This window comes from Megascapheus bottae, chromosome 1 (assembly GCF_031878675.1).
Source record: "Megascapheus bottae isolate mThoBot1 chromosome 1, mThoBot2.hap1, whole genome shotgun sequence".
Taxonomy (NCBI): Eukaryota; Metazoa; Chordata; class Mammalia; order Rodentia; family Geomyidae; genus Megascapheus; species Megascapheus bottae.
In genome coordinates, this window is record NC_143509.1 from 103,341,650 (window position 1) to 103,362,644 (window position 20,995).

The 20,995-nt window shown below is 50.5% G+C and overlaps 1 protein-coding gene across 1 annotated transcript in view; it reads left to right on the forward strand.

Annotated features, from left to right (window-relative positions):
- Positions 1 to 11,313: 11,313 nt before the first annotated feature.
- Slc37a1 (solute carrier family 37 member 1) overlaps positions 11,314 to 20,995 on the forward strand; it is a 42,030-nt gene continuing 32,348 nt past the window's right edge. The window contains exons 1-2 of the mRNA XM_090349698.1: positions 11,314 to 11,505; positions 16,000 to 16,192. Of these exons, the coding sequence (XP_090205824.1) occupies positions 16,137 to 16,192 (56 nt within the window). The 5' untranslated portion in view covers positions 11,314 to 11,505; positions 16,000 to 16,136. The remainder of the gene's footprint in view (positions 11,506 to 15,999; positions 16,193 to 20,995) is intronic.

The following is a 20,995-nucleotide window of genomic DNA, read 5'->3' on the forward strand; positions in this document are numbered from 1 at the left end:
TTCTGAGACGGCTGGCTTCCCATGCCCCTGTCTCTGAGAGCCAGCTAGATAATATGGAGATGGGGTTTTATTGGGTTTCTCGGCAGATTGTTGCAGGTGTATATCACTGCTCTGTAGTAACACATGATCTAGCCATTTCCTAGTTGCATAATCAACCTCTCATGTATTTCTGCAAATATACAAGTAACTGTTTTAGTTTAAATTTAAATATATGGCACTCTCCTTTGCTTTTAAAATTTAATACCTTCCAGGTGTAGAGAACATTTTTTCTGTCAAGAGCCATTTGGATATTTATAACATCATTCACAGGCCATACAAAATTATCAGTAAACCGGGTGTGGTGGCTCCCGCCTGTAATCCTGCTACTCAAGAGACTAAGCTCTGAGGATCAAGGTTCAAAACCAGCGCAGGCACCTGAGACTCTTATTTCCAGCTAACCTCCAGAAAATGGAAAGTGGGTTTTGGTTCAACGGTAGGACTGTAGCCTTGAGCTGAAGAGCTCAGGGACAGCGCCCAGGCCCAGTTCACACCCCATGACCAATAAAAAAAGTTAAACTTTTCAGTAAAGGCAGATGGCTGTGGGCAGTGAATATGAAGCATTTGAAACACATACATGTCTCCTGCCATGTGTCAAGTGATTGTGCACACCTTACACATACATGCACTGGACATTCCCTACTCCTGCAACAGTAAAACAAGCACTTTAATGTACTTAACCTAAAATGAAAAATAACAACTGATCTTAAGGCCCACTGTTTGGTGAAAACATTGCTTCCAGACAAGCCAGAAAGACTAAGCTCTAAGTCTGGATTCCCACTGCATTTTCACTTTTAGTGAACTCTAGCAATTCACCTGCCTTCCAGCCTCAATTTTGTCTTCCATAGACTCAAAGGGCTGCTGAGAAGATCAAAGGTAATATTTTCTTCATGCACTGTTACTTATTGTTATAACTAAGATGTTAACAAGGAACACATATTAAAAAGAATTTCCTATCAGCATAGAACGTTCCTCTCATAACCGCCCACTGTGGTTAGAGTCGTCAGCCACAGGACTGGGGCATAATGGCTAAGTAAATACGAGCTTTGATCTTGCCGGACAGCATCACAAGTGCTAAGCTCATGAAAAATAACCCATAACCCTCCAAGACTACACACCAAGTCCTTTCTCTCAAATGCACTGCCATAGGAGGACTGATTTGATTAAAATATACAGCTTGTCTAATAAATAAGATACAAGCAGCTCAACATACACAAGACCCTAAGATTGGTATTAGTTTTTAGTTGCAAGAGGAAAAAGATTATAAACACCCAAATTTAACAGCTTTCCTGGGGAAATTAGGGATAATGTGATGTTTTCCAATACTGTTAGCAGTTTCCACATTAGCTACAATTGAGCATCACATCTCACAATAAAATGTCGAAAAGTGGGCTGGGAGTTTGGCCTACTGGTAGAGTGCTTGCCTAGCATGCACCAAGACCCGGGTTCGATTCCTTGGTACCACATAGGTAGAAAAAAGTCAGAAGTGGTGTTGTGGCTCAAGTGGTAGAGCTCTAGCCTTGAGAAAGTCCAAGGACAGTGCTCAGGCCCTGAACCCAAGCCCAGGACTGGCAAAAAAAAAATGTCAAAAAGTGTTTTAAAGTTAAAACATCTAGACTGGTAATAAGAAGATATACGGAAGCCTGGCACCAGTGGCTCATGCCTGTAACCCTAGCTACACAGGAGGCTGAGATCTAAGAAATGTGGTCCAAAGTGAGCCCAGCAAGGAAGTCCATGAGAATCTTATCTCCAGTTAACCACCAGAAAACTGAAAGTGGCACTGCGGCTCAACTTGTAAAGTGCTAGCCTTGAGCTGAAGAGCTCAGGGACAGCATCCAGGCCCAGGGTTCAAGCCCCATGACCAACCAAAAGAAGGAGAAGACGAAAGCGAAGATGAAGACAAACACAAAGAAACAAAGGTATATGGAAATAAATGTTAGCCTCTTGACATATAAAAATGTCAGACAAAGGATATCAATGTGTGTCAAGTCATGCACCTTCTATCTGAAACCCTTCTATTAATTACAATAAAAACATACAATGACAAATGCTGGTGGGGAGGTGGAGAAAGAGGAGCCCCACTGCACTGCTGGAGGGAATGGAAACTTAGTACAACCACTGTAGAAAGAATTTTGGTGGTTTCCCTACCACCCAGCCATACCACTCCTGGGCATCTACCCTGACCATCACAACCCAGGATATGATAAGGACACCTGCTCAGCCATGTTCAGCTCTGCACTATTCACAATAGACAAGGGATGGATACAACCCAGATGCCCTACTGTAGATGAATGGATACAGAAAATGTGATACATATATACAATGGGGTTCTACATAGCCAACAGATGAGATAAAATAACGGTATTTGCTGGGAAGTAGATGGAACTAGAGCAAAATATGTTGAGATAAGTCAAGACCAAAGAAACAAAAGGCGCATGGTCTTCTTGATGTGTGGATATTAGATTCTAACAGTACAAGGGCAATGACTCAATATTTGAGTACTGAAGGCCATTGACACAGTCTTGGAGATATAAATATAACTACATACACATAAAAATCTATGATGGGATATATAAACTATAGACATGTTACATTATGTAGATTGGTATGTATCTATGACAAACTCTCAGCTTCATTTTAACTTTGTTCTTAAATTTATGTGCCAGCAATTTGCATATAGAGATTCCATTTTTGAACACTTAATTGTTAAACTTGACATTTGAAATATGATCTAAAAGATAAATGTTAATAAAATCTAAATAAATAAAAGTCAGAGGTGGGCACAGTAGCTCACGCCCATAATCCTACTCAGGAGGCTGAAATCTGAGGAGCAAAGTTCAAAGCCAGCCAGGGCACTAAAGGACATGAGACTCTTAAACCCAATTAGTCACTAGAAAAGAGGAAGTGGTGCTATGGCTCAGGGATAAGGTGGTAGCCTTGAGCGAAATTGCTCCCGGACAGCACCCATGCCCAGCGTTCAAGCCCCGTGACCCACCAAAATAAATAAATAAATGTCAGAATTTCAACTTTTCAATTGGTTCTCACAATGGGAGCTGTTGGGTGAATTCTGCCAATGTGTCAACGTGGTGTGTTAAACGTTTTAGGTTTGTTTTATTTTGAACTCTGGGCTTGGGCGATGGCCCTGGGCTCTTCAGCTCAAGGCTAGTGCTCCAGCACTTGGAGCCACAGCCCCACTTGTGGTTTTCTGGGAGTGAACTGGAGATGAGTCTCATCACTCTCATGCCAGGGCTGGTCTTGAACCACGATCCTCAGATCTCAGCCTCCCGAGGAGCTAGGATGACAGGCGTGAGCCACTGCACCCAGCTTTCCTGTATCAACTTACTCAGTCCCAGGCCATGGGGACCTCGCGCTGGGAACTTCCCCACACTGCAGTTTTTAGCCACAGGCCAGGAAGGCAGGGAGAGCCGCAGGCGGCAGGGCACCCCTGGGCCTGAAGACACATCTCCACCAGGAGCTGCTTCCCCTCCAGGGCCAGGAAACCACGGTGCTCTAGGTGGGACCTCAAGGCCTGGGCCCGCTTCCCAGGGAGGCTGGCCTGGCATCGCCAGGGACTGACCGGCCCTGAGCAGGCCCTCGCTGGGCTGTCCAAGGCCACATGGCCAAAAGGCCCCAGAAACCAGAGGGTCAGAAAAATGCAAACAGGGGTGTGCCTGGGGTTGGTAGCAGCTGCAGGAACTTCCACCTAAGTAAATTCAGATTCATAGAGTGTCACTGTAGATGAGGGTCTTTAAACGTTGTGTTCTTATTAAGTTTACGGAGTTGTAGACGTAGTTGAGTGTAGCTCACGTGTTAAGAGTGCCTGACTGGCAAACATGAAGCCCTTGCCATTTGTTGTATGTAACTATACTCGTGGAGAGAGAAACTTTATAGAATTGAATTTGAAATTTTCTTCTTAAAAAACTCAGTTTGGGAGCTGGGAGCAGTAGTCACCTATTCGGCATACCCAGAAGCCTGGGTTCAATGCCCACATTGGCATTTAATAGGTAAAAGAGCCAAGATTAGAGCCTCTCTGAAGTCTGTTTAGGAATCTGTACTGTCGTGTAACTACTCATGAGGCATCTGTGAGATCTGAAATGGGAGGTTTATAATGAGTATAGCAGTGCCTAGTGAACAGTAAAGTACTGACTCAATTTTAGCTGCTATCCATTACACTTGTTACGCTATTTTAGTGGGGGTTGGGAGGGGTTGAACCTAGATTCTCACACATTCTAGCAAGTGCTAGCACGCCACCGCAGCTTAACTGTTCCTTTCACGGCAACCTTGGGAATTGTATGACATTTAGGAGATCTGATGAAGAGAAAATGAGTTTCTCTTCTTTGTTTTCAGTCATGTTTCTTCCATGCAGCGGCTCAAACTTCCAAAGATGATCAAGCCAGAGAACTGTTGCTATCAGCAGTTGGTATGTGAGATCATTTTTCATACTGGCATTCATCTACCTCCATGTTCGTAAAAGTGGTAGATTGACGTTTCTAGAGCTTAGACATGTAGCTTGAGTGTAAGGTATTTTTTCTGTTTGGGAATTGTATCTCTGCTAGAACTGACAACCAACAAGAAAAAAATAACTGGGTACATGGACACACACACACACACACACACACACACACACACACTACTTCTCTGAAGTTTTGAGGATACTGGAGCACAGTTATTGGGAAATATAAATTACTTTCCACCCGGGAAGTAGGATCATTCAACCCATGGCATACACAATTGCAGAGGAAGTCAGCTAGGGTGGAGAAAAGAGCTGGCAGATTAGGCATTCTTGAGTTTCACACTGGACAGCAACTCGGGAAATGCAATGGTACAGTGTGCCTTGCACTGAATAATTCCTAAATCAACACACTATCAAACTGAGATACTATTTTTGCAACAACTATGTATAGCACTTGAAACAGAGGAAAGTTAAACGTATTAAGTTTGTCTTCTTTTACCTTCAGGCTCATTAAGTTCTTTGCTTTTTTTTTCCTCTTAGACTCCCATTTTCCAGGAGCTCTCTTCCCCCCTGTCAGTTATTAAACTGCATTTGAGTATCTGATGAGTTATATGCCAGGGGTTTATGAGGAAATAGGAAAATTATGGATTCATTCACAGCAAAAATCTACATCCATCCACAGCGCTTAACACTTAGCCTAAACTCTTACACGTGTCACTCAACAAAGTGCTTTCAAATGGGTACCACTCCTCGCTCCCTTGGTCATTTAAGGGGGGTTCGCTGTGTTTCTGCTTTTTGTGGTGCTCCACATCGAGCCACATGCAGGCTAGACAAGTGCTCCACCACTCTGAGTCTTGTCAGCAGCAGTGTTGAGCAATCTCCTAATACATGGGCTGCACCTGTCCAAGGCCTAGGAATACATCGTGTTCCTTGAGAAAGGGACAGGGAGGACGTGACAAGCTGAATGACCTGTCCATATTCTCCCAGAATCAGGATCACCCCACCCAGCTTTGAGGAAGATCATGAGGACCAAACTAGACACGTGGGGCCTAAGAATGCTCTAGAGTTCTATAGAAACTTAATGTGGGTCTATAGAAATTTAACCCCGGGCCTTTAGCTCATGTTTAAAACTCTTATTTTATTGGCTGCAGACAAAAGAACATATATATGTTCAATATGCCACATACGTGGTGAGTGACACAGTGGACAGCTGTGAACACACTGCCCCCAACAGATTCATGGCCCAGGGAAATTCCTGCAAGCACCTGCCATGGTGAGATGGGCCCATGGCTCAAGTTTAGCTCCCCAGAATTCAAGTTTATAGAACTGAGGACCCCTAGGCCAGGAGGAAGAGCTGCAGGGATGCCTACTTGTTACCAAGTGGGCATCCTGAGATGGTGCCCCCCCCCACCAGCACAGGAGCACAAGGCTCCTTGGTCCAGAGCCAGCTCTCAACGCTTGTCTCCTCCGCTACCCAGTGGGTAAAAGAGCATCACATAGTGACACTTGCTGGTTGTTCCTTGATTTTTGTGATCAGCATTCTCCGCAACACTGGTTCTTCGTCTGTTGTTCCCTGCAGGGAATTATGTAGGTCAGTTTTCAACAGCTCACCTGAAACATTAACACCTGTTATTCCCTTGGCTTGCCATGCCACCACTACGTTTCTCTACCAGAGAAGAGTTTACTGCACCACCCTCCCTGGATGTAAGCTCCCCAAACCCCACTCACACCTCTCTCCATCCTTTGCCTATGTGTCTGCCGTGCCACTTGGCTGTGACGGTTTCCAGGCCAGCTTCCCTCAGCCCTCTAACTCTGCACCCCACTTCACACAGAGCCAGACAAATAGCAGACACTTAAGGCACTAAAAATCACTGTGTCCTCAGGAAGCTGGCAGTGCAGAAAGAAGGAGAGAAGACAGTACAGATACCAGGCACCGGTGGCTCACACCTAGCTATGAGAAGGCTGACATGTGAGTCTTGCAGTTCCAAGCCAGAAAACTGGAAGTGCTAGCCTTGAGCGATAAGGCTTGGGGTCAGCGCCCACGCCCTGAGTTTAAGCCCTATGGTAGACAAAAAACAAAAACAAAAAACAAGCACAAAACAGTAAAAACGACCAGCAACTTCACCCCCAAGCTAGCCACTTCATATTGGCACTGCGGCATGAATCCCTCTCGGGTTTTTAGTACATTTTCACCTCACTGGGGAGGTGAATTCCATTTATGGTTTACTATCAACTACTGGTATATGGCACAATCAACAGGTTATCAGCAACATTTTATTTTATTTATTTTTTTTTTGCCAGTCCTGGGCTTGAGCTCAGGGCCTGAGCACTGTCCTCGGACTTTCTCAAGGCTAGAGCTCTGCCACTTGAGCCTCAGCACCAGTTCCGGCTTTTTTCTACGTATGTGGTACCGAGGAATTGAACCCAGGTCTTTGTGCATGCTAGGCAAGCACTTTAACCACTAGGCCAAACTCCCAGCTCCTATCAGCAACATTTTAAAAGACAGGGTTGCACATTAAAGATATACTGGTGGCTCACTCCTCTAATCCTAGCTACTCAGGAGGCTGAGATCTGAGGATCACAGTTCAAAGCAAGCCCAGGCACAAAAAGTTTGTGACACTTGTACCTCTAATTAACCACCAGAAAACCAGAAGTGGCACTGTGGCTCAAGTAGTACAGCACTAGACTTCAGCTGAAGAGCTCAGGGACAGTGCCCAGGTTCAGAGTTCAAGCCTCACGACCGACCAAAAAAGAAGAAAGAAAAAAGATATATACTAGGATTATTTTGACTCAAACATGAAAGAATTAGTGAAGATGTTTAATAGAAGTTTGAAGGAGGTGGGATGCATTTAATTAGGGAAATTGTATTCTATAAGGATTTCAGGAGTCTTATCAGATTCTCATTGGTTCACATATCTTGCATGACCACCCAACGTGCTTCCCAGCTTTGACTGGAGCTGCTTTCCTCTTCTGGAAGCTCAGCTCACCTGCTTGTGTAAATGTGAGTTCTTGTCTCGTAAGCCCATTCATAACAACCAACACCCATAAGCCCATAAGCAGCTGTAGACGAAAAACACTTTCAGGAGGGCTAACCATCATTCTGAGAGAAGGTATTATGTCCAGCTGGTGGGGTTAGGTTTCCCAGGACTGCTTTGTACCACTGGGGCTCTGTGGTCCTCTACTGAAAAAAGAATCAGGCATCTGCTTCCTTCTGCACCACATCCGGGTGAGACAGGAACAACTTCGGGCTATTTATGGTGTTAGGGGCAGATTCTCATTGAAGACAAACTGTAACAGTTTCTCCTTGAGCAAGAATGGAAATGTTAAAGGTATACACTTCTAAAATAGGAAGATTATTTAATTTAGAACATGATTTCCTTTGAGTATTTGGTTTCCTTCGTATGTGCAAAAATGTTAACTCATAAAGTTACAATTTTAAATTTAGATTTTTTTTCATGTAAAAGAGCTTTAAATGTTTTAAAACTAGACCATTTTGTGTCATGTTAAGGAGTTGGGGGCATTTTTAAAGTGTGGCTTTTGAGGCTCACTGTCATTTGGGGGGTTCTGGGGAGCGAAGACACCTCCTATTCACCTGCGTGACAGTGTCTTGCAGAAAACTGTGAGCCTGCATCAGAGGAGAAGCTGAGGCACAGATGAAGCTGTGTCCCGGTGTGACCTGCATAGAAAGTGCTAGTGTGGGCCCTGCGTGGCGGAGAGCGGAACCAGAGTCCACTGCATCTGGGGGTGGATGTGGACGCTGGGATTCCAGGTGGGGCTCCATGTGGACTCTCAAGGTAAGGTGGCTCTTCCAGAGGTTCCCTCGTTTGCCTCTGCAGGATCAAGAGAAAGCCATCCGGGGACCTCGTAGGCGTGACAAACCTTTGTAGGGGAAATGGCAGATCAATACCACAGCTCCCCTGCTTCCCAATGCACTGCCGTGACTTCTCCTCGCTGGCCTGCTGAGCTGCCACAGCATTGTACCGAATGCATGGTTCCCATGGCAACTGTGTGGTTCTACTTCATAGTAGTTTCCTGGGTGCCTAGGACAATTGGAGGTCCTAGAGACTGATGTGCCTGGATGAGGAGCACAGGCAGCAGTCTGTCGAGTGACCACTCACCCACGTATCCACACACAAGTCCCACTGTGGCAATGGGAGCACTGGAACACAGAAGTGGGGAGTACGGGCCCAGGGACAGGAGAGGGGAGTACGGGCAGCGTGTGGATGGGCTCCGTGAGCTCCTGGTCTCACCCACCCACATCCATCCTGTCCAGACTCGGCTCAGCCAGGGCAGAACAGAATCCCTGTAAGACCACTTGGGAGAGGGCCTGTGGAACCCCCACTCCCAGCCCATTAGCACACTGGGAAAATGGAAGTTCCAGCCAGATGCCCGTGGCTCACACCTGTGATCCTAGCTACTCAGGAGGCTGAGATCTGAAGATCACAGTTCAAAGCCAGCCCGGGCTTATAGCTAATAAACTACTCAGAAAAGGCCAGAAGCAGCACTGTAGCTCAAGTGGTAGAGGGCTAGCCTTGAGCACAAAGAGGCCCTGAGTTCAAGGCCCAGGTCTGGCAAAAAAAAAAAAAAAACAAACAAACCAAAAACCCTCAAACTAAAATTTTTAAATCAAATGGCAGTAAAAGACATATAATCAAGAAACAGCCCAGCCTGGTTTCGCTCTTCCACTCTTCCATCTCATTTCCTAACCATTCTTTTACCCTTTTCTTGTGTTTGCTCACAGAAGGGAAAAGAAAAGCAGTAATGAGGCAGCAATAGACATATTCATTAGCCTGACTGTGGCAACCATTTTATACAATTATGAAAACATCTTCTAAATCACAATTATATATATATATATATATATAATTTTACTGGTCAGTTTTATCTCAATAATTTTGTTAACTGTCTCAGTGATGGTGATTTTCAAGGTATCTCAGTTTTCTTGAGCTTGTATTACATTCTATACATTTCAGGAAGCAATCACAAACTTCTATTTCAAAATATGTGATATTTTATTTAGAGGTTTCATACATGTATCCTATGTAACAATGAATTTTTCCCAAGGATAACTAATATACATTAATGAAAAAATTTCAGAATCATGTCAAAATTTCAGACAGTGGTTCAAGCCTGTAATCTTAGCTATTTGGGAGACTGAGGTTCAGAGGACTGTATTTCAAGACTAGCTCAGGCCAAAAAACAAAAACAAAAATGGTTTTCAAGGCCTCCTCTCAGTAGGCAGGCTGGCATGCTGCTTCTGTTATCCCAGTTATGGGAGAAACAAACGAGAAGGACCATGGTCTAGAACAACCTGGACAGAAAGTAAGGCTCTATCTTAAAAAGAACCAGAGCATTAAAAGCTCAGAGTATGACGGAAACAGAAGAAACTCTGCCAGCGAGTGCTGAAGACCAATACCTCTCAAAATTAATATGAAAATATTGACGTTTGATAAAACGTTTTAAATCTTTACGAAGTTGTAAGACCAGTATGTTCGGCAAATATTGTATGTCAACAACCAGATCCCCTCTGGTTTATTCCAGCATGACGTCCAAATGCTGACATATTTAATGAGAAAAAAAATGCTGTGAAAATATCGAGATGGCCCCACCCTCTATCGCCTTTGTTTGTCATGCACTTGGCAAATGCCAGTGTGCATGGTCCAGGCCAGATGCCAAGAGTCTCCAGCGCCCTCTGGGGGCCAGGAGGAATCCCTGGGACTCAAAGCCCTGAGCTTTTATACAGCATCCCAGATAGGCAGTGACATATGGCTCCAAGGTCCCAAGAGTCTGCGCTCACTTGGGAGGCAGCACAGGGCTAGAGGGAGAGGGGACCAAGGAAGACACATCAGAGTCTAAAAAGCCCACCCACCTTCCTGGGAACCCTATTGCTGTTTGGAGGCTGGGACAGGCTCTGAGCCCCAGGCCTGGAGGCTGCTGCCTCATTCTCATAGGTGATGGGGAGACCCCACAGGCTGCCAGGTTGACAGGGTCAGGGTTCTCTTTAGGAGGCAGTGCCAGGCAGCTCAAGGGTGGCTCAGGGGAGGGAGAGCTCTGAACAGGCTACAGACTCAGGGAGATGTGCCAGCCACCAAGATGCCAGGTAGGAAGTGCAGGGGGAAGACTGGGCAGCTCCGGTGGCAGGCAGGCAGACAGACAGACAGACGCACAGACGGACGGACAGACGGACAGGCAGGCAGAGACAGACGCACGGACGGACGGACAGACGGACAGGCAGGCAGGCAGACAGACAGACAGACAGACGGACAGGCAGGCAGGCAGGCAGACAGGACAGAGGAGAGCGCTAAGAGGGCAGACGAGCCTGGCGCTGCTGGCTCCCTCCTGTGATCCTAGCTGCTCAGGAGACTGAGACCTGAGGATCCTGGTTCAAAGCCGGCCAGGACAGGGCAGTCCGGGAGTCTCCTACCTCCAGTTCATCGCCAAAAAGCCAGAAGCGGAGCTGTGGCTCCGGTGGCAGAGCACAAACCTCGACTGGACACGGTAAGGGACGGCGTCCAGGCTTCCTCCCCGCAAGCCCGACAGGGCCGCGGGCCGGCGCCGGCCCCACCGCGCCTCCGCCACCTCCTGCAGCGGGCTCGGCGGCCGCCGTTGGCCCGGCCGGTGCGCGTTCCCTCCTCCTCCCCGCCGGGGCTCCCCGCGCGGGGCGTCCTCGCCCTGGAGCAGGTGCCTCGGCCCTCCTCGGGCGGCCCGGGAGACCGGCAGGAAGGCTCTGGGGGTTGGGGCGATGGTCGCCGCGCCCCTGCTCCCGGGCCCGGCCGCCGCTGGGCGGCGCGCGCAGGTCCGCGGGCCTCTGCGGGGCTGCGGGAGCCGGGGCCGCGCGAGGTCGTGGCCGGGCCGGGGCGGGAGAGGACCCCGGGCCTCCGCGCGGGGGCGCCCCACCGGGGTCCCCGCCGCCTCCGGGGCCCGGCGCCCGCGGCCGGGGCGAGCGAGAGCGCGGCGCCAGGAAGGAGCGGGCAGGCAGCGTCCGGGGCGCCGGGCCGGGCCCGGGGGGCGGGCAGGTGAGACGCGGGCGAGGCCGGCGGAGGCCGGGGCGGGGTCCCCCTCCCGCCGCACCTGCGGGCGGCCGCCCCGCGCCCCGGGCCGCCCCGGCCTCCTCTTTCTTTGCTTTGGTTCCTTCGGCGGGCGGGGCGGCCCCGGCTCCGCGGCGAGGCCCCGGGGAAGGGTCGACCGCGCCCCGGGCGGTGCGGCCGGAGACTCCGGGCCCGGGAGAGCGAGGACCGAGCGCGCGGGGTGGAGCGGGGCCGGGGTCGCCGCGGTCCCGGGGTCGCCCGCCCGCCTCCCCAGCGGAGCCCCGCCTCGACCCCGCCTCCCGGCCGCGGTGACAGCCGGCGGCGCTCGCGCGGGTCGTGCGCGGCGGGCGGGGACGTGGCCCGTCCGGCTCCCCCCCGATCTCCGCGCCCGTGGATCGGGGAGGAGCCGGGCTCCTTCCGCCAGCCCGGGAGGCTCGTCACTGACCCCGGCTCTCCATGCTTCCCGGGCCGGCGCGAGGCGCAGCCGCCTCTGGCTACCCTAGAGGCCGGGACGCCCTCCACCCCCTGCCCCCCGGCCCTGCCCGGACCCCGGGAGAGCGAGGTAAGCCCGTGCCCGCGAGGCGCGCCCCCTCCCGGGCTGGACCCCGAAGCCGCCGCGGCCCGGCCCGGGACGGCGCCCGCCTTCCTGAGCCCCCTGGCCTTAGCTCGCCAAGCCAGCGCGGGTCGCCGGCGTCGGGATTCCTCCACGGTGTCCGTGAGAGGCCCTGGGCCACCCCGCCCACCTGCGCCGGGCCTGGCCGCGGGGAAGCCGGCTCTGGACAGAAGCCGAACCCGAGGAGGGGCCGCTCTCATTCGTCTTGGCCGTAGGCGAGAGCCAGACACTCAAGAACGTGCTTCACTGTAAGAGGAAGTTAGAAATGGCTAAGCGGTGCTGGGGCTCAGGTGGTGGAGGGCCAGCTGTGAGCGGAAGAGTTCACGCACAGCACCCAGGCCAGAGTTCAAGTCCCACTCCCGACAGAAAGCCAGCCAGCAAGACAGACAGACAGACAGACAGACAGACAGACAGAAAGAAAGAAAGAAAGAAAGAAAGAAAGAAAGAAAGAAAAGAAAGAAAGGCGCAGTGGCTCACGCCTGTAACCCTAGCTACTCAAGAGGCTGAGATCTGAGGATCAAGGTTCAAAGCCAGCGTGGGGCTGAGACTCTCCAATTAACCTCTAGAAAATGGGAGGTGGGGCTTGGCTCAAGGGTAGAGTGGTAGCCTTGAGCTGAAGAGCTCAGGGACAGGACCCAGGCAGAGTTCAAACTCCATGACCCACCAAAAAAAAAAAAAAGAAAGAAAGAAAGAAAGAAAGAAAGAAAGAGTAAAAAAGGAGAAAGAAAGAGCGAGCTTGAACCTTTGGGGAAGCATCTATTGCTCTGCTCATCTTTGAGCTTAAAATGTAATCCAGTTCAGGCTCCGAGATGGTGACCCATGCCTGTAATTCTAGCTATGGGAGGAGGCTTTGAGATCTCAGGGTCAGTTCAAAGCCACCCAGGGAAGGGTAGTCATAGATTCTTAATGCTGATTATTTACCCCAAATGCTCAACATAAGAGTTATGGCCAACGTAGAGTCCCAGCCTTGAGCAAAATAGCTAAGGGACAGCCCACAGGCCCTGGATTAAACCTCAGGATTCTCTTTCTCTCTCTCACACACACAAACCAAATGTAATCCAGTTAAAAGTTTCTGTCAGGAAGTAAACTGAAGTATCTGAGAGGCTTTGTGTGCAATGGTGCTTCCTTGCTGCTGTCTGTCTGCCACCCTCATTAACTGAGGAGCTACCAGGAGAGCAGTGTCCTGGGGGCACAGAGCCCCCACTAGGGTGGGGAGGGGCTCATCCCAGTGTGGTTCCCTTAGCTATAGTCTGGGGCCCTCAGGGCCACCCCCACCCCCACCCCCAAGGGGTTAGTCCTGGTAGCTGCTGGGCCATTCCTGAGCTGCTGGTGGTAACTCCCAGAACACTACTTTTGGATTCTTTTCCCTAAAGGGGAACTGTTTCCAGGGAGCCATTTAACAACTCCTCAGTTTGAGTTTAGGCTCTGTGCCAAACCTGGGTGTCACTCAGGCTCCTGAGGTCCTTGTCCCCAGGCAGAGGAAGTGTGGTGGAGGGAGGAGGCCTGCAGCAGGACCTGGAATTTGCTCCTTGGTGGAGTCCTGCTGACCTCCTGGAAGGTCTCTTCTTTTCCTTGTACGACTCCCTGGGTACTGAAGGTTGAGCCAGTTCCTCCTGGTAGCTCAGGATCTGGCAAGGCTGGCCCAGCACCATCTCTCACCTGGGCTCAGTGATGCTGCTAGGCCTGAAGGCAAGGCCTTGGTGTTCCGAGCTCTGCAGATTGCCTTGTAAAAGCAGGTGTGCATCTTTGTGTTTGTTTTTATATATAGAGAGAGAGAGACCCTGGAGCTTGAATTCTGGGCCTGGACACTATCCCTGAGCCTGTTTGTGCTCAAGGCTAATGCTCTTTCACTTGAACCACAGTGCCACTTCCAGCTCTTTCTGATTAGTTAATTGAGGTTAAGAGTCCCACACTCTTTCCTGCTCTGGCTGGCTTTGAACTACAACCCTCAGATTGCAGCCTCCTAAGTAGCTAGGATTATAGGTATGAACCACCAGCAAAGGGCAGTGTGTCCATCTTTACCTTCCCTGAGAATTCATAGCACCCTTCCGCCATCCATTTTACTGAGAAGTGCCACCATTACATTGCAGCTTTGTCAGACAAAGCAATTTGACTCTGCATATTTGGGATTTTTTTTTCAGGCTTTACACAATTAAATCCAAACCCTTCAACCAAAGTCATTGTCACTGAATTGTTCCATTTTGAGCATACGTTTAGCAAAATGTCATTAAAGGTAAAGATTTGAGCCAAAATAATTGTGGAGATTGATGATGATTTAGAATCAATCAAGTTTTTCATGTTTGCTCTGGACTGGGAGGCCATCAACTCCAGCCCTGCCTCCTGTCCAGTTTCTAGGTCAACAGACAACCCAACCCGGCTAGTACTGACTGAGCATCTGTACTCTGCAAGGCTTGGTGCCAGGGGCTTTTCAGGGATCCTGTTTCTGTAACAGTGTTGATGTCATGTGCCCATCATGATGTCCCCTGAGTCGTATTTATTTTTTCAAAGCATTAAAATACAGGAAATATTTAAGGTAACTAGTAAGTTTATTTGAAAGTGAAAGGAAAGCCCCAGAAAGAAAGTCTGAAACCTCCCATCCAGGTGGAGAGGGGCTAAGAGGAGCCTGAGTCCTCTGGGAGGTGGCTGTTACAGTGCAGGCTCCTCCCACATGCTTTGGCTTGCTAAGCAACACTCCACCACTGAACTAATAGCCCTAGTCCAGCCCAGGAGACACAGTGACTCAGAAATATCAGCCTTGGCTTGGGATAGGAGTCAGCATCTGGGTGGTTAGTCCCTTTATCAGCTCACGGGCCTTGCTCTTTTCCTTCCTATACTGCTTTCCTTCAGCTCAGACTTTATAATGAGCTCATTTTCCTTGGCACTTGACGCACCCACGAGAGATGAAAGAGACAGAGACAGATATGGAAGTTCATCCTAAAGCATGGCTGTTTGGTGTACTGTAAATCAGATATAAATGGAGTCACCAGAAAACAGAGAGGGTCAAATTTGGAGTCTTTATTAAAGGACTGGTGACTGAATGGTTGATTCCTGTCTCAATGACAGCAGCCAGCAGATGTACACTGAAATTGTGCCATGAAAGCCAGAGAGGAAAGCAAGAACAAAAAAAAGAAAAAAAACAAACCAAACCAATGCAGCTCTAGTGGAGAGCTGGAGTGGCTCACCATGATGACTGGAGAAGAGATAGAGACAGGACAGGAACATGGAGACACCTGGCAGGATGTAATGACATCTGAGCTGGTCTCCACTAAACAGTGTGAGGGGAAGGGAGCTGGGTCACGGGAAATTGGAGTACCAGGCACTGGGACAGATTTTAGTCACCTATCAGAGTCCCTGCCCTGCCTCCAGGGACCCAGGCATGCCTATGACAGGGGGGCAGGGGGAGGCCTCACCTTTCCCTACCTTGAAGACAAGATGCCAGACCCTACAATCTACCACGTGACCGTGTGGTTCCAATCTCCCCACTTCATAGTGAACTTGCAAAGCCTCAGCTAAGCCCTTAGGCGTGGCCTCATGGACAGTGAGTAGAACAGTGCCCCGGCATGCTCTGACACTTGGGCATCTGGTGTAACTGGAAGGCACACTTAGGTCCATTTAAGCATCCACCACTGGTGTGGCAAGTGCTCATCTGGTCTCTAGAAACCTTCCAGATGAAGGTGAGAGCCACTTCCTTGTGTATCATCAGAGTTTTATTTGAAATTCACTTCAGTGAACTTGGAACAAATAGGCCCAGGCAGCGCAGCTTTGCTCTGGACTGGATGGCAGTACTTCATGGCTGTGCAGTTACTTCTCGTGCTGGGGTCTCAGAAGATGGCTTGGCAGCCTTTCCAATGCTTCTCCTTCTCTCCTAGAGTGTTGCCCCCTGCCGGAGAAACTGGGAGCACGACCCCCCGAACACCCTGCCTTCCCAGCGTGTGTCAGCTTGGCGTAACCTGTGTACAGAGCATCTGATTTTGTGACTGAAGCTCCCAAGTTGGTGGCACCGTAAATGGCTGGACTCCCTGCTGGCATCCGCTTCCTTATCTCTTTCTCACGAGATCAGTGGTGAGTCTGGGGGGTCCCATCTCTGGCGTGGTGCTGTTGGGTGACGATAGAATTCTCTGACCAGGGTGGAAACTAGGCCTGAATGTCTCTCATTTGGTGTGGTCATGCCAACATGGGTGTGGACTCCTGGATGGTCCTTAGTGGGTGCCGAAATCATCATGGTGGCTGCAGAAAAAATGGCCAAGGACTATAGGCAAGGATATAAAGTGGTTATTGGCACAAATAAGTAAACCCTGATAAGGGATCTTACCAGGGAACAAGAATATGACCCAGTTCCATGAAACCAGAGCCCTGCTCTATGTTCAGAGCATCCCTCTCAGCCTATCACTCCAAGACTCCACGCTTGGGGTCCAGTCTTCCACCCCTTGAAGGGAACAATGGCCAGGCAGAGGCCTGAGCTTTCTGACCTCCACTATACCCTCCTCAACTCTGCCAGGGAAGAAAACTTTCCTCCTGGTCTTATCGTCAGGTGTTTTAGGAGCTTGTGGGTTTAACTGACAAAAGATAGATGCATAAGAGACAAGATTTAATCACATATAGATGAAACATCTGAAAGAAGTTCGACTCCAGGATGTTTCCAATTGAGGACTCTTTGTCATCTTTAGTAGAGGAAGGGAGAGAGGGAGAGAGGGAGAGTGGGAGGATAAAGGGCCAGTAAAGAAGGAAGGAGAAAAGTAAAGTATTCGTCGGTGCAGTGGCTCACACCTGTAATCCTAACTACTCAGGAGGCTGAGATCTGAGGATCAAGGTTCAAAACCAGCCCTGGGCACAAAAGGACCTGAGACTCTTATCTCCAGTTAACCTCTAGAAAATGAGAAGTAGGGCTTGGCTTAAGGGAATGGTGGTAGCCTTGAGCTGAAGAGCTCTTGGACAGCCCAGGCCAAGTTCAAGTCCCATGACTCACAAAAGAGAGAGAGAGAAAGAGAGAGAGAGAGAGAGAGAGAGAGAGAGAGAGAGAGAGAGAGAGAGAGAGAGAGAGAGAGGTGACCAGGCTTATCTCTCCTGTGATCAGAGTTAATACAGTTTGTCCCATCCGGCGGGACGTCAACTAGGGCCAAGAACCTAGAGGGAGGAATGAAAGGGACAGGAGACACGAAGAAGGCAGCAAGACAAGCATTCTGATCAAGCTGCGAATTTTATTTTTCACACAGGGGCTTATATGCCTCTTCAGGAGAGGCAGGAGGGGGTTGGGGTACTGCTCAGAGTAGGAGGTCAGGTGGTAGGATGTTTGCATATCAATACAAGCAGGCAAGGGTTGCTTAGTGACCTTAGGGCAAGGAACTATGCAGGCACATTCTTATGCTAAGAATTCAGGGAGGAGGAGAATGTCTCGACAACAGTTGTTTCTGGGAAGAGGATTTGTGGCCCACGGAATGCAGAAAGAACCTGGATCTGTAGCTGATGAGACTAAGTGGTTGGCTTCCTTCCCAGAGGAGGCTTGCTCTCAGAGGCTGGGGTCTGGCGAGGGTGCAGATCTGGGCATCTCAGGACCACATGAGGGGCAGCGTGAGGACAGGGCATCCACATCACCTCAGAGCCTGGGTTCCCCAGTGCCACAGCAGGAGCCGCGCTGAGGCTGGCTGCATCTTCACCCATGGCCTCTGCCAGTGTCCCAGCACCTCAGTCACCCGAGTGAGCACAAGAAAGAGGATACGTGTCACCACGTCCACACTTGGTTTCCATGACTACTTTGTGTGTCCATCCCATTGCTGAGGCAGGCTCCAAAGCACTGGTAGATTCGTGTGTGTGTCTGTGTGTGTGGCTGTGGGGACTGATGGGGAAGTGGCCGCCTCTGGCCTCTGAGACTGCAGGGCACTCAAGGGCACCTTTGAAAGCCCTGCAGGTGCAGCCCTGCCCTGGGGTCACATCACTGGGACTTGGATTTTTGCTAGAAACTTTGGATCCATTAGAAAAAATGGTCCTTCACGGTGGTTTAAACTCCAGCCTTGTGCTTGCTAGGGGGATGATCTGCCACTTGAGCCGTGTCCCAGCCCTTACATGCATCCTTGTGTGGACGTGCTGTAGGGTATCTCCTCTGCCCGTGATTAGAACACGTCTCCTCGTATCTGCTTCAGTCTTAAGGATATAGTGCATCAAGGGAAAGTAAAAAGATTGGAAGTGGGTTAGTTCCCCCAGAATTGCCTGTGTGTCTCTAACAGACATGGATCCTTGCAAAGTTCAAGAAGAATAAAATCAAAGTGACCTTGGGGCTGTGGTTCCTTTTTCAGGCCCTGGTGCTACTGGCAGAGCCCCTTGTCTCTGGTCAGCACCCCAGCATGGGCCTGCCTCTGCAGTGCAGTCTCCAGGCCTCTCCCCGTCACTGCCTGTCCTTCTTCCTCTGATGACACACGCACTGCCCTAAGCTAGCACCTCCCCCGTCATCAACCGTATCTTAAAGAGACTATGTCCCAGCGAGGCTGCGTTCTGAAATTGTGGTAGAGAGGAGCTTCTGGAGGACTCGGTTCAATTCAGGGCTGGGACGAAAGAAAACAACTCTGGCTGGGAAGGTAACTTAGTGGTAGAGTGCTGGCCTGGCATGCATGAGGCCCTGGGTTCAGCACCCACATACCCAGAAAAGGCTGGAAGTGACACTGTGACTCAAGTGGTAGAGTGCTAGCCTTGAGTACAGGGACAGTGTCCAGGTTCTGAGTTCAAGCCCCAGGGCTGGGAAAGAAAGAAAGGGGGGGGAGGAGAGAGGGGGAGAGGGGGAGGAGAAAGAAAGAAGGAAGGACGAAAGGAAGAAACTGCCTCAAACTCTCATTTCACAATGAACAAGGATAAGGGCCGGGATAAAAGGGCTCCACAAGAGTGCCTGGATGTGAGTCCCACAGGAGTAGAGCATTTGTCTGCCCTAGGGTGTAGGAAAGAATGGCTGACAGCAGCCACTTCAGTCACCCTTGCTGGAGGCCAGGATGGGGCTAGGGGGTGGGAAGGACACCAAGCTCTAGTACTAGCTCCTCCTTCTCCCCATATCCTGAAGAGTGGAGAAAGGAAGGACACATTTGGCATGGAGGAAGTAGATTGAGCCTGAAACCAGCTAGGTGAAGATAAGGTTTCCTGTTAGTCTGTAGGGACTCCAGCCTGGGTGTGTGCTGACCCTAGACCCTGACCCCTGGAAAGGCTTCTCTGGAAAGCCCTGTGACCTGTGGGTCATTCAGCCTTGCAGGTTCCTTCGGTGCCCCAGGTCCACACAGAGCAACCTGAGATGCCCAGCCCTGCCCTCCCTGTATGGAAGGGACTTGGTGGGATGGGGCTGGCCAGGGAAGGCCATCTGGGGGCCACTCAGCCTGCAGGCACAGTACCATCTGCAGAAGGGCCAGGCAGAGGTGGGCTGGGCCCAGAGGAAGCTGTCACCTCTTGTCCCCCAGGCAATTGGCCTTTGAGGAATGCAGCTCATCAGGCCCTGGACCTTCCACAGCCCTTGTCCTGTCCTAATGAGACAGCCTGCCATTTCTGGGTGCTGGAGGAGAGGCTGGAGAGTAGAGCCTAAGGCCCACTGAGTCAGCAGTGAGCTAGGCAGAAACAGCCAGCTCTGCAGCAGAGGCCGCCCTCAGGGATGATGAGGGACCTGGCATTGTTCATGCTTCCTGTGGCCAGAGAGGCCAAAGGGCCATTCACAGGCTACATGGTCTGTCCACTTAGCTGTGGCTGGAAACTTGGGTCTTGGGGCCGATCAAGCGGTGGTAGGCAGAACCTTCCCGCCACTAACCCAGAGCAGTGTGTACCCGGCAGCCCTACCCAGATGGAGTCACTCCCGCCCCACCTCGGAAGGAAGGAAGTCAGAGATACAGGACATGACAAGAACCTGGGCTCTGTAGCAAGGCCTGTGCACAGGCCCAGCCTCTGTCATCTGGGCCATGGTCAGCTCTGCCCGCACTTCTCCGAGCTTGCTGTCTTCTCTCTGCCCATTGGCCTCCTGGGATGGAGAGTACCAGGAAACCTCCCCGCCAGCCCTGCTGCTCTGTTGGCATTTTCTTCCTCTCAGGCTGGTGCTGCAGAGGCTGTTTGAGTGGAGCAAGGCGCTATCAATCCTTTCTCCCTACCTGAAGTCTAGTAAAGTCAGAACTCGCAGTCTCTACTCTTGCTGGTGGTCAGAGAGGCAGGTAGCCCTAAAATTGCAGGGTTCTGGGTGTCAGTCACAGAAAGCTTCCTGAGAGGAGCAAGTGGCCATGAACCTGGGAACATGTGACAGGAGGAAGCAGTCCCTGGGCTGGCCGGTGGCCCTTTGCAAGTAAAGCCATTCCTTCCTCGTCTCCGCCTTGAGTAACTTGGGTCATAACCTCCTCGGGCCAGAAACAGGCCAGGCTTCTCAGGGTGGCCTGTGGCTCCCTGGCTCTCCTGTTCCTCTTGTATTTTGTATTTATTTATTTATTTATTGACAGTCACTGGGGCTTGAACTCAGGACCTGAGCTTGTTTTGCACAAGTCTGGCATTCTGCTACATGGAGCCCCAGCCCTTACTTCCGGTTAGTAGGTGGGTCCTTGGAGAAGAGAGGCTCACGGTGTTTCCTGTCGTGGCTGGCTTAGAATCATGGTCCTCAGGCCTCATCCTGAGCAGTGAGGATTGCAGGTGTGATCCAGCTGTGCCAGCTAGGTCCTGGCTGTTCCATGGGGACCACCATCCGTCTTCTCCCTGAGGCCCCTTCTTCCTCCGTCCTCCTGCTCTAGAGTGTGTGGGGCAGCAGGGCTGGGCGCGGGGCCTCCACATCACCAGCCAAGCTTTCCAGCAACCTGCCTTTGTCCCGTGGGCCCAGTGCAGTTGTTGTCTGCTTGTGAGCTTCTGAATGAGCTGCACAGAAGTGAA